The 13759-nt window shown below is 44.7% G+C and overlaps 1 protein-coding gene across 1 annotated transcript in view; it reads right to left on the minus strand.

Moving 5' to 3' along the window:
• CDKL1 (cyclin dependent kinase like 1) overlaps positions 1 to 13759 on the minus strand; it is a 362886-nt gene that overhangs the window by 150067 nt on the left and 199060 nt on the right. The window contains exon 3 of the mRNA XM_086937298.1: positions 9889 to 10010. Within this exon, the coding sequence (XP_086793424.1) occupies positions 9889 to 10010 (122 nt within the window). The remainder of the gene's footprint in view (positions 1 to 9888; positions 10011 to 13759) is intronic.

The raw sequence follows: 13759 nt of genomic DNA on the forward strand, positions 1-13759 counted from the left end.
AGATGTTATGAGTAACTCATTCCAAGACATTACAGTTGCCACAATGTCAGAAACCCAAACCCTACAATGGAACGTTCTTTCATCTACTGTAAACATAAGCCTTCCTGACAGCATTGGCCACTTACAAGTGAAGTGCTTTTCACTCAGGGAGAGGGTGCAATCAAAACCTGGGTGGCGCAACAGTGGCGCGGGCTGAGGCAACTGCCAAACACAGAGGATTAGCGTTTGTACCATTCACGCTCCAGATCACTTTAAGCATTCAAGCGTGAATGACGACAGAATCACTAGGAAGGTTTTTTGAACGAAACAATTACTATCATAAAGCCAAAGGTGTCGCCTTACTGTGTACCTCTTAAATGATACTACACTAAAATGTTAACCATGTGTTGACCCCCAATTCTCCTCCAAACACAGTCCTATTCCCCAACAGCCCCTTCTCCAAAAACCTTGTAGAGTCTTGCTATTAATGACTTACTTAGTACTTAGTAAGTCCCTATCAATGCCCACAGCAAACAGGCTTCCGCCCAAGACATCAACAACGACCACAACAAATAGGCTTCCACCTAAGACACCTAGCTTGTTGCCTGTGAAGCTTAGCACGAGTGAACACCGGCACAGCCTTTGAGTCTCACCCTTCTTTCTCTACATAATTTCTTTTATAGAGGTAATTTCCTCGCTCATCTCAGGCTGTAACTTATTTCGTGACACAAATAATCTTTTGCTTACCATTAGAGACTTACACTGCCCTCCTCCACTTCATGTTATCATCTACCTCTTGACATCTGTAGCTGTTTGGTTGTGCACTGCCTACCGCCAGTGACGTAACTGGGTGAAGAGGGGTGGGGTGTGGGATTACTGCCCCGGGCGGCACACTTTTTGAGGGTGGTTAAGGTGAGCAATTTGTATCGGTCGACAACCACCAGCTCCCGAGAACAAGTCATCCTTCGGCCACCAACCCTCCCCCTTCTCCCCCACTGGAACAAGTCATCCATCTGCCAGACCCCCCAACCCCCCCGCCCCCGCTCTTAGCCTGCATCGGGTGGCAAACTTAGGAGCAGCCATTGTTGGCAGTAGGTTTAGCTGGGGTACTGCTGACCTCTTAACTCTCCACTGATAGACAGAATATTCTTATTGTCTTCCACTGCAACCCAAACCATTAGGTCTCTCAAGTCTTTCCATCCCAAACACAGACCGGCCAGTTGGGAGACAGCAGATGAGTATCCCGCTGGCTCTCTCTCAGCCCAACAGGCAATACTGCCATTGAGATTTGTGTTTGTTGCTGTGCTCACTCTGTGTAAAATGGAACTGGAATTTAAACATATCCCAGCACTGTTTTTAGCTCACAGTCCTACCCTGAGCTTGACAATAACAACCACTATCACTGGAACAAGAGGAAATCTATTACGGTTTGACATCTAATGTTTTTGGTTACCTAAATATTTTTTTGTTGTCTCAAAATCAAATCTAACAAAGTAAATAAACAAAGATATAAAAGTTCAAAACTAAGGGGCAGATTTATGGGGATTTGGCATAGGCCAGCGCAGCAAGTCACCTACCTCGCTGTGCTGCCCACCATCAAAATGAAAGGGCAGAAATGCAATCTGTGTTGATCTAATGCGGTGCATTCTTCCCCTTTACCCCAGCGGTGGCACAGTTTTGGCAGCCTAGCAACAATGCAGGCACCCTTGCACCATGGTGCATGGTTGCCTGTGTTGTCGGCAGGATTGTTTTTGTGCAGGAAGGGGCGCCTTCCTGCACAATTACAACCCCGGGAGGCTTTTTCCTCTTTCACATGGAAAGAGGAAAAAACTAGGTAAAATAACGTTATTTCTCCTTGCTGCACTTTCCCTGCGGCAGGCGTAAGGTTTTAGCGAATCCCCCTATTAACATGGGTTTGTAAATCTAGGGAAGCGTCAAAATCCATGGGTGCCGCGTAGGAACACCCACCGCAACGCCCATGGAACACCTCCCTATGCAGAGTAAGGCAACACAGTGATTTGCGCTGCCTTGCCTCACTCCATATCTATGAGGCTGCTCAAAGCTATGCAAAGTGGCTTTGTGTGACCTAATAAATTTGATTTTATGGTTTGCACTGCCGGAGCGCCACAAAAATAATGGTATGGCGGCCTAAGCGGCTCATAAATATGCCCCTAAATGTATATTGAGAGCAATGTTTGATCAATGTAGAGGTGGGTACAGCCTGGCTTGTGTCTTTCCCTCAATAAATATGAACCTAAAGTCTGTTATGAAGGTTTATCCAAACCACCTTCAGCCACAATCTCTATAATAACTGCCACACTGTGGGATACGGAAGAGCTTTGATTTATACACTATGAAGCTCGATTTCTTTTATCAAGGCCCTATGGAACTTATCTTTAGACACCCCTAAGTTTTATCATTAGCCGTAGTGAAATGAAAACAAAAAACATTATTTGCAGGTACCGAAAGATATCATTATGACGTCATTCACATTCCCAACATGCATCATGTGTCACAACCTATACTATTTAAATGCAAAGTCCAATTTCAAGGCTGGGGCTTTAATTTCTCCAACGTACACATTTACTGCTCCTTTCCAAGGAATATGTACCATCAAAAGCAAGGACAATAACTGGCCAATGAGAAATAATTCTAAATCAAACCTCGCAGGGTAATGGTGGAGCTCGATGATTCACATTCACTCACCGTGGAAGCAATCGGCCTAGCTAGGGCCTCCTTCCTATTGGCTCAAAACATACCTCACTCGCAGAAGCCAATCAGGAGTTTTGTGGCTCTCTCTAAAGCATTCCAAATCAAAGTCTTGTAACAGCAGAGAAGCACACCCTGTACCTGGGTGTTAGTGGACTTAGTTAGCTGAGGCCTAAGGGACCAATTCTGCTCCAGTTGTTTCTGGCATTTATGTACAAATAGACTTTCAGAGTAACCATCCTACCACAGACACTCTCATGATCTGCTGCGTGCATATTCATAGATACTCCTATTAATCAGGATTATATTCAGGATATTAAGGGGCATTTAAACCTCTACAGGGGTTCTATGGATTTGGTACTTACATGTAGCCAGAGCGAGGTGGGGCTAGAAGGTGAAAGGAAGAAAGTGCATGCTATATGAAAGACATCTTGGCACTATTAGAACCTCCTGTTCCTTTTTAGATCTTCAGAAGCTCTGGGAGAAACTTTACAATGAGAAATAATAAGTATTCGAAGAACAGAGCCACACCTCGGGCCAGGGTACACCTGGGAAGAAACTGAGAAAAACTCCGCATTCCTTTACATTGATTCAAAAGAAAAGTCAATTAAATCACTTGTCCAAGTACCTGGATGATGTCTGGTTCATCTTTTATCCACCCAACTATGAGACAAGTGAGTTTAGAAGTGGATTTTTTGCAGAAACTCAAACTAATAATTAAACAGTTGTTGCAGAGTTTACACTGTTTGCTTAAGAAGTAAGCACAAGGGGACGTTGAACTGAACAAACAGGACTTTGAAATAGGGCAATTTTTAGCAGCATAGAATCTTACGGAAGGTTGCTGAGGCTTTCAGAAATACCTACCTCAAACTTCAGACCCTGAAGCACCAGATTACAAAATTCAAAACAGTTTAAGATCTGATCTTTTCCTTCATGGCCTTCCCTGGAGTTGTGACACAAGTCATTTTGCCTCAACAGCATTAAGGATCATTTTACAGTGCTTCTGTCTGTGCAGTTGACAGCCACAACATTTCACCAATCCAGCAGCCAAAAAGAAGACCTATCAAGATATACAAAGATCCTTGCAATGTCTGGATTCGAGACTGAAGTATTACAGATAAAACCTGAAGCATGAAGCAGGGTAGTGATGATATCCCATGCGATCTCTTTATGAATAAATGGTGCATGTGACAGCTGGTGTCCCAAATTGGATAATTAATGTCATATATTTGGTACATTTCCTGAAAACTCTTAAAATAAAAATGCAAATCTGGATTTGACTTTATACAGATATGTCAACACAAGAATCAGTAGATGTAGGAAGGCTGCCTTTTCTGCATGAGCACCTCGGGTTTTTCACCTTTTTTATGAACTCTATTTTTAGGGGGTACTATGACTTGCATTGTGACAATGTAATTCACTGCAGCGTGTTGTATGTTCTGTCCCTAAAACAGTAGTCAGATTCTGGCTGGTTTATTTTGACAGCAAAAAGGTGACTAAGTCGACCCTAAAACTCTGGACCGGAAGAAGGTGGCAATTCTGTCAGAGTGAAGCACTCTCAGAGACCTTAGGAATGCAGCTTATTCCCGCTTGGCGATCGTGTGCCATAACCAATGGCTTCACTGGGCCTCCATCTTTGAGAGACTCCCCTCGGCGTCAGTGTTTTGCTTTACCCTGCTGGAGGACTTGGAAATCCAGAAAATAAATTAAAGGGGTTATTTTGTGTTTGGTGGGCTGCACTCAGTACTGTAAGGGAGCAGATGCATGTAGTTTGCTACCTTGGTCACCTACAGCCTGCCATATTTAGCGATCCTCACCTGCCTGTCACAATCTCTATGCCTTAAAATGAGCCACCGCACAGAGGCTCCTATGAAGACACAGTAGGTTTGCTGAATGGCCGCCATGTTTCAAAAACTAACTCCACAAGCAGGAGTGTATTTCTGGGGAAATAAAATGGCCCCCACACTCTAGGAGTTTTTCAGATCCCCTTATCTAACTGTATTTTTTTTGTGTCTTTTTGCTCAATAAATTGCTTTGCAAATAAAATTGCGTTGTATTCTTGCTTTTTAAATTGTTGGCACTGTTTGAAATAACATGCATTTTTCCAGGGATTTGACCGTTGCTTCTACCACATCTAAAAGGGTGTGTTTGATAAGTTGGTAGGGGTAGCCCACTCCAAAATGAGTACTACATGTTCTGAAATTTTACTCAATGTGGGAATCCGTGTGAAGGAGTCCTAATAATCATGGTTTAACCAAACCTACGGTGACAATTAGACCCAGGTGAACTTTCTGTTACAGTACCATAATCTTGTGTAATTTTGGGAATTTTGCATTACGCTTGTCACATGACATTCCTGAAATAAGGTGATTGTGCCATGTGAGAAAGGCAGAGCACATGAATAACAGAATGCGACCAACTGTTGTTTGTGGCATCTGTGTTTATTGTGCAATTGTTTTTTAGTGCAAAATACTTCCCTGTGTCCAAGTGGACACAGGGGCACATTTTGAGCTACAATATAGCACTAAGGGGCATCAAGCCCCGATCACCACAGGAACGTCACTTTTTTCGACGTTCCTGTGGTGATAGGAGCTACGCCTTATTTACAAGGCAGCAGTTTATGCTGCCTTGTAAATAAAGCCACCTTTCACGCTATGCTTCGTGTGAAAGGGGAGGACAATGGGTGTTGCTGTGGGCGTTTCACCGCAACACCCATTGACTTTGACCATGACCCATATTTACAAGGGCAGCCTAAATATGGGGCAGCGCCAAAATTAAGACCAGGGAAAACCTGGTCTTACTCTGGCGCAACGAGGAGAAATATTAAACTTCTCCTCGTTTTTGCTGTTTTCATGTGTGCTGCGTTGTGCAGCACACATGCAAACAGCAAAACGCCAATGATTGTTTATATACAGGAAGGTCCCCCTTCCTGCACATAAACAATCATTTTTAAAAATGCTGTTTTGAGAACTTCTATGTGTGCTGCATTAAGCAGCACAATGCAGCACACAGAAGTTACTAAACAGCATTTTAAGAAGGGGGACCTTCCTGTACATAAACTATCTTCCCTTCTACGCAAACACCCTTGCCCTATCGGGCAAGGGTGTCTGCGTTGGCGCTAGGCTGCTGAGTTTAGCGCCAGCGCAGAGGGAAGCACAGGGCTGCACCATATTCTTGTAAATTTGCGCTGCGTTTCTGAATTTGCGGAGTGCGGCGTTAAGTCAGGAAGGCTAACGCCTCACTCCACCACTTCAATTCTAAATATGCCCCTCAATGTCAGCTTTGCATTCCATTTCATTTCTAATACATTTATACAATTTTGGGGAAATTTCATGTAATTACTCAATCTCAAATTACGTGAATGACGCAAAGCTTTATTTACAATATGTTATTTTCAATTTGAAAAATCCGAGCCTGAGTAAGAGCTAAAAGCCCAGAACCAAAGCTTCCCTTCAGTCAAGGAACCTATTGCTTTGAGTGTTGGGGAAGGGCAATAGAGCACTGAATTGTCCACAGCAAGCCTTCCAAGAAAGAATGGTGAAGGAAGAGATAAGTATGGTATTACTGTGCCAAAAACAGGGTTAGGATATGGTTTCTGATCTCTCTTCTGATCAATGAGACAGCTCTATTAAGCAGGCCCTAGATCCTTTGCTAGAGATGAATCCCCATAGGGAGAGCCTCCTTCGCAGGACAGATGGACTCTGAAGAAAAATGGCACCAGAAGCAGTGAAACGGAACCCAAAGAAGGGAATCCACACCCATGGCCACAGACTGGTGCTGAGGGAAATGGGCGATTCTACACAAATGAACGTGGTTTATTGAAAAGGAAGTACGGCAGTTCAGAATTTGCCTCAAAAGCCATACATCTCTCTGGATGCCTCCTTTTCTACTCTATCGAAAGCAACGGAGATACAACAAACCTAAAGAACAAGATACAGCCTCATCCACAAACCAAAGAGCATCATCTAAATACAACAGCATGCTTCTCGCCATGCAACTTGGGCCGGAACATGGATATATTTCTGTTATACTTAAGGCACACACTAGACCTGTATTGCATCCCTGCAGCAAACAAAAAATAAATACATATACGGAAAATGGACAATTTAACTTTGAATTAACCAGTGGCGCCTCCTCCACAATGGCGGAGAAGCGACGCCCCACTGCCTGGCTTAGAGCCAGCAAATGTAAAATAAAACGATGTTCTTGTATGGTTTTATTTTACATTTGCTGGCTCTTAGCCAGCGGTGTTGGGAGGGGCAGGGCTGAGGCATGAGATGGGGGAGGAGGAGTGCTAAGGCACTCCACTCCCTAGGTGCTCATGTGTGTTTGTGTCTAAGGCTGACCATAACACACAGGCGCACTTCGGTTTTCTCCAGCCCAGCTGCACTGAGCAGCCAGGTTGGAGAAACCCCCCAGACTCCCTGGTCTTTCCTGCCTGCTCAAACCCTGCGCTGCTCTGGTACGTTTTTAGGTCTCGCGACCTATCAATGCGCGCAAGCCCATTGAGCGGAGCGAGAATTCATGTCTCGAAAATCCTCGTGAAACCAAGGGCTTCTTGCGCGGCGGTTTTGTTTGAGTTCACGTGAATCACGTGACCAAACAAGCACGCGCATTCCCGGCCGCACAGCACATCAAAGGGCTTCTCCTCCCCTAATTATTCATGGCCGGCCGCAGGCCGGCCGTACTTTGTTTCCCAAGCCCGCCACCATCCGGCTTCCCTCCGCGCATCTGCCTGCCACACTTCTCCTCCCCTCGCTGGCATTCCCGCCCCCCCACCAGGCTCTCCCGCCCCCATCTGGCTTCCCTCCACGCATCTCCTTTCACCATGCCTGCACTCTATACTGTTCAGCAAAACTACTCGTGCCTTGTTAGTCTGGGTTTTACCCACATCGCCCTCCTGCGCTTGTGGCTGTGCGTGTAATATTTGGAATAATGTGTTGGGAAGACTGTAAAGTTATCAACAGCACCGGTAGCAGAACGTTCTGGCTTCTTGGCTGCAAATCATAAATCCAGGCAGTATTATTAACTCTGGCACATCTGTATAGTACTAGCTGCATAGACTAACGTTTTAGCGGTGCCTCTTGTGTACTCGCGGGTTTGCATAGTCTGTTACGTTGTTTTAATAGGGGGCATGCTTTTTCGTGCAAAAAATTTACTCTTTGTGCCGAAATTTGTGTTGTCTTCCTGAATGCCATCTCCGTAGGATGGTTTGTGTATTTTCGCCCCCATATTGGTTCAGTGGCGATTGAAGGAAGTTGTACATTGCATTATCGGTTCATTTCAATCATGTGCACATCCCCCTTCACTTTTGGAACACCTTTGCGGAACCTCTACATGCTTAGAATAATTCCCTCGCCTGTGTTTTCAACCCGCTCCTCCACCCCCCCCATCTCTCTCCTCTCCATCCCCCTCCCCCTCCCCTCCCTTCTGTTCACACACGGGGCTTGTGCGTTTAGAAAGAAGCCATCAGCCGTTTGAAAGCCCTGCAGCACATGTCTCGCCTGCAGGAAAATACGTGGTGATTTTTCCTTTACCCCATCCCCTTTCTTTTGGTGGCTTGCAGCTTTTTATTCGGAACATTAATTTCTGATAATACATGCACCTTTATAATGTACTGCTCCGAGATCTGCTTCTTTTTAAAAATATTAGCTTTAGCATCTTAATGCACCCGTAATCATGCTTGCCCTGCTTGTTTTTATTTTTGATATTCAGCAACAAGCATTGGCTATGTCTACAGGTTGGCTAAACTTTCAACTGTAATGCCTTTTTGTACTGCTCCGAGATCTGCTTCTTTTTAAAAATATTAGCTTTAGCATCTTAATGCACCCGTAATCATGCTTGCCCTGCTTGTTTTTATTTTTGATATTCAGCAACAAGCATTGGCTATGTCTACAGGTTGGCTAAACTTTCAACTGTAATGCCTTTTTGAATTTGCCAATGCTTGCTTTTATTATGTGCCAGGCAGAACTCGTGTCATGTCGGCTGTGCGTGTAATATTTGGAATAATGTGTTGGGAAGACTGTAAAGTTATCAACAGCACCGGTAGCAGAACGTTCTGGCTTCTTGGCTGCAAATCATAAATCCAGGCAGTATTATTAACTCTGGCACATCTGTATAGTACTAGCTGCCTCTTGTGTACTCGCGGGTTTGCATAGTCTGTTATGTTGTTTTAATAGGGGGCATGCTTTTTCGTGCAAATAATTTACTCTTTGTGCCGAAATTTGTGTTGTCTTCCTGAATGCCATCTCCGTAGGATGGTTTGTCTATTTTCGCCCCCATATTGGATCAGTGGCGATTGAAGGAAGTTGTACATTGCATTATCGGTTCATTTCAATCATGTGCACATCCCCCTTCACTTTTGGAACACCTTTGCGGAACCTCGACATGCTTAGAATAATTTTAATGGTAACTTCACTTCCCAGGTCTGCAATGTGTTTTTTTGGTTTTTGTTTCTAGTTTTCAAATTTGCTCAGCTACTAAATACTGTGTACATCTTTCTTTGAATGGTAAAATAGCTCCTCCCCCTTGCTGTCTGTTCTTAGCTTTATGTTAAACTCCCAAGTCGTACAGAAGGCTCGTGGGTTTCACTGGTGGTGGTGCCAATAGATCTCGCAGTAAGAAAGTTGGAGCTATTGGTTTTGTAAATGACAAAGCCCGTTATGTTTTTAAAATGAAAACAAAAATAAAAGGCATTGTTATTTGCAATTGTAATAGCTCCAACTTTCCTACTGCAAGACCTATTGGCAACGCCAGTGCTTGTTTAAATATTGTGTTTTCCACCCCCGAGCGACGCCTCCTGCGCAACCCCACCCACCTCACCACCCTTTGTTTGTGGCAGCCGCCACCGGAAATAATAACATAGAGGCAAGAGAAAATGCGACAATTTAAGTAGGGAGGCTTTTAAGCTTGTCTTTAATTCGAGCAGTGAGGGTGATGAACAGAGTTCCGAAGGCAAATAACTGGACAGCAAATAAACATCTTAGATGCTGCCTTCCCAAGTTATCTTGTCTTGATATGCACCCTTAGAGGGATGCTTCAAATATAAACTTTCCTCAGACCCTGGCATAATATTGTATAATTTGAAAGAAAATGTAGATTTTCATAGTTGTCACTGGACTACCCTGTTCAGCTTACACTGCACGTTACCAGGTCTCTTGTGCACAGTGACAGCAGATATGCCTCCATCACATGACTCACCCTCGTTGGTACCTGTCCAGTTCGTGAAGCACGGTATGATCACAGTATTCAAACACTAGGTGAAGCTTTCGTTTTCTCCTGAAGACCTCGAGCAGATTGACCAGGTTGGGATGCTTGAGTTGCTGAAAAACAAACATGAGGTGTGGTTAATTGCTGTAAAGTTAATCTGCAATCAAAATAATTTATACTGCCATTTTTAGAAACTAAATGATCATTTATAGCCTGCTGAATCATAAAATGTGATGAAACTTTCTAGTAGTTTTTCATTTTTCGTTTTTCATTTGTGTTTTAGAAATAGGGGACTTGCTGATTCTGGATAAGTTGACAGAGACAAACATAAAAGTTACTGCAGTTAAACGTGCTCCAACCAAGGCAGCCGGTGGATATCACATAACCCGCTGCTAGGCACAATCGGAACCTCCCCTTCATGTCGCCTTCGTTTCCTGACCGCAGAGACGCCGCACGATGAACGTCGCGGCAACAAGGAGCTGCGCAGCTAAATGAACAGCCAGATAGGGTGACCAACTGGCATGGGTGCAAATTCAGGACAGTGAGTGCAAAAATTCGGGACAAAGGGTCAAAATTCAGGACAAAAATATTCAGGACAGGAGGTCAAAATTCAGTACAAAAGGTAAGTTTTACAGACACAGAGGAGGTTGCGCAACAGTATATAAGTAAGTAAATAGACAACCACTTAAGTACAAGTAAAAATAAGTTTATATTGAGTTGAGACAATTGTGCACTTCATGGTTTGTCAGTATGCGCGCAGCTTTAAGCAAATGTGCAGGAAATGGACGATTCTACACAAATGAACGTGGTTTATTGGAAAGGAAGTACGGCAGTTCAGAATAATGTGGTAACAAAACCGTCCCCACCTTTCCAGCTCCCAGAGAAAACGCCTGATGCCCGGTCTGGCCAGTCTGGCCTTGCTACCACCCTCTAATGGCGCCCCTCATCTTCACATAGACCCTCTCTCATGTGTATTTAAATTTCTTCTATAGTGCTACTCATCCCAAATATGTGGGGCAGAGTGTTGGAGAGCGTTACAACACACACATATTATATAGAGACAATCACACATATAAATGTAAAAGTCAATGTATAGGAAATGTTGCTTAAGATAATGGGGCTTACAATGTGTAATCATACTTTCATCCATCATTCAGTCTTTCACCATTCATTCTGTCCTTCCATCTGTGTGCCCCTCCATGCCCATATTCAACCATTTATAAACCTATCCATCACGTATACTTCTATCCATCATTTCACACATCCATCCCTCAATCAACCCTTTTACTCATCCATTATCCATCCATCCACCCTTTCACCCTATCCATCTGGGCACTCATCCATCCACACTTCCACCCATCCATCCATTCACTCATCCATCCAGCCATTTACCTATCCAGCCATCCTTTCACTTACTCATTCATCCATCCATCCAGTCACTCATCCTTCCACCCATTTACCCGTTCAGTCATCCATTTACACATCCCCCTTTCTCTTTCAATTCCCCTTTCACTTAGCCATCCATCCTTCCATCCACCCATCCATCCATCTACTCATCTACTCATGAATCCATCCATTGAACCTATCATTCATCCATCGTTTCTCTCATCCATCCACCCTTTCACTCCTTCACTCATCTATCCATCCTTTTGTCCAACTACCCGCCCTTTCGCTCACTCATCCAGCCATACATACACCCTTTCACTTATCAATTCATCAATACACCCTTTCACTTATCAATTCATCAATTCATCCATAATTTCACTCATTCATCCACCCCTTCACTCGCCGTCATCCACCCTTTCACTCATCCATCATTTCGCTCATCTATTCAGCCTCCATCCACCCATCCCTTCATTCACTTACTTCGCTTTTTACATTAATTATGAGACCCATCAAGAACTCATCTCTCGCTGTAGTTCCTAAAGAAAGGGGTGGGGCAGGGTTCACTATGCCCCTGCACATAGGCAATCTGAAAAAGTGGAAGGCATGAGTCATGCATGATGCACAGTGCCTGAACGTGGGGTAACTGTGACATGGTGTTGTTTCCAGAGCTTTAAGTGGGATGAAAAAACTAGGGGGGTCTCTCTAAAAGGGTGTGCGATGTAATAAAATGCGTGGCTTAAAACACATAAGCTAAATATCTGTGCTTAATATGATGTGCCGCCCGACTGGTATTTTTGTTGCTTCTGTCATTGCATCCAGATATATAATACAACAAGTAACGTTACACCTAGATCAAGTAACGTTACACCTACAACAAGCCAGAACTATTGGCTTTGTCAATGGTTGTAAGTTGCATAAAATTAAAAAAAGCAGCAACCATGGCTGCTATACTATAACTATAATCCTTTCCTTTGAACTTCTTTCACCGCCTTCCTTTGGTTAACTAGATTCTCAACTAGCAGCAGCATGGTCGTTTTTGCACTTCCATGTGACAGAATGCCCTGCCCTGGACCTAGGCTGGAGGAGGCCATCACATGCTGTGCCAGCCCAGACTGCCCCACTGTCATTTTGTATGTGGCAATCAGCCAGACACAGAATGACAATGGGCGGGGTGGGGCTGCTCTTGTGCTCTTGTCCCCATCAGGGAGCTGAGGATTTTTGCAGGGGAATAGCTCTGTTCCCTGAAAGGCCCAAAATTACAGACAAAAGGCGTCCGTAAAAGGGATCCTCGGGGACAACGGACGTGAGGTCCAATTTACGGACAGTCCGTGAAATTTACGGACGGTTGGTCACCCTACAGCCAGAACACCGGTCTAAATACGGGATCGGCAGCTCTTGGCATTGCTATGCAGCAGTGTGTAACAGTTGTGGCGAGAAGTAGTTTCCTGACCAAAATGAAGCTTTTTAGGATGCAGTCGCTCCAGTAACATCAACATAGATGTGAAAGGAGTATGCAGCACAAGGAACCACCGGGTTTCGCACGAGGGGTAAGTGCTATATCTGCCTCCTAGTCATTTGCGTGTTAACCTGGTAGTGGGTCGATGGGTAGGTTTTTCCCCTAAAATCTCAGACACTACTAGGCTGGTGGGGCTATCGTCCATCTGAGGTTGGCACTTGAGACTGGTTAATTAAAGGAAAATAGCAAAGGCCGCTACAACCATGGGGAACCCTCTAAAAGCTGCCAATTTTGTTGGAAATCTATACTCTGATTCAACACTCGCCTGTCAGTGAAATCCGCGTGGGCAAGAGCAGTTCACAGCTTTCAGTCTCGTCACGGCTCATGGTTGGCAACATGTCCATTAAGCTCAGAAGATTTATTAGCACCGAGAGTTGGGAGTAGCACGTGCCTTTCCAGCGATGGAGGGGGAAGGTGTGGTTCCAGGGGCAGACTCCCATATAAAGGCGGAAGAAGAAAAGAGAACAATGAGAGCAATAAAAAGACTGAGAATAAAAAGACAGAGAATGAAACTATAAACACTACACCGCTGGCTGGCACAGTAGACGGTACCATGAAACAAATCAAAACGAAAGAGTATCAACTGTTTACGAAAGGGAAAGCAGTGTCATTGGTTCACTCGGACAAGACGGAGGTCCTCATCCTGGGCTCCTCACCCTCCGCCTGGGACGACTCCTGGCGGCCTCCCGCCCTGGGCACCGCACCCAAACCGACAGACCATGCACGAAACCTGGGCTTCATCCTGGACTCCGCCCTCTCCATGACCAGGCAAGTCAACAGCGTCTCCTCGGCGTGCTTCAACATTCTACGCATGCTACGGAAGATCTTCTGGTGGATCCCCACAGAGACCAGGAAGACCGTCACCCAGGCCCTCGTCACCAGCCGACTGGACTACGGCAACGCCATCTACGCCGGGACCACCGTCAAGCTCCAGAAGAGACTCCAGCGGATCCAAAACGC

This window comes from Lissotriton vulgaris, chromosome 9 (genome assembly GCF_964263255.1).
Source record: "Lissotriton vulgaris chromosome 9, aLisVul1.2, whole genome shotgun sequence".
In the NCBI taxonomy this organism is placed as follows: Eukaryota; Metazoa; Chordata; class Amphibia; order Caudata; family Salamandridae; genus Lissotriton; species Lissotriton vulgaris.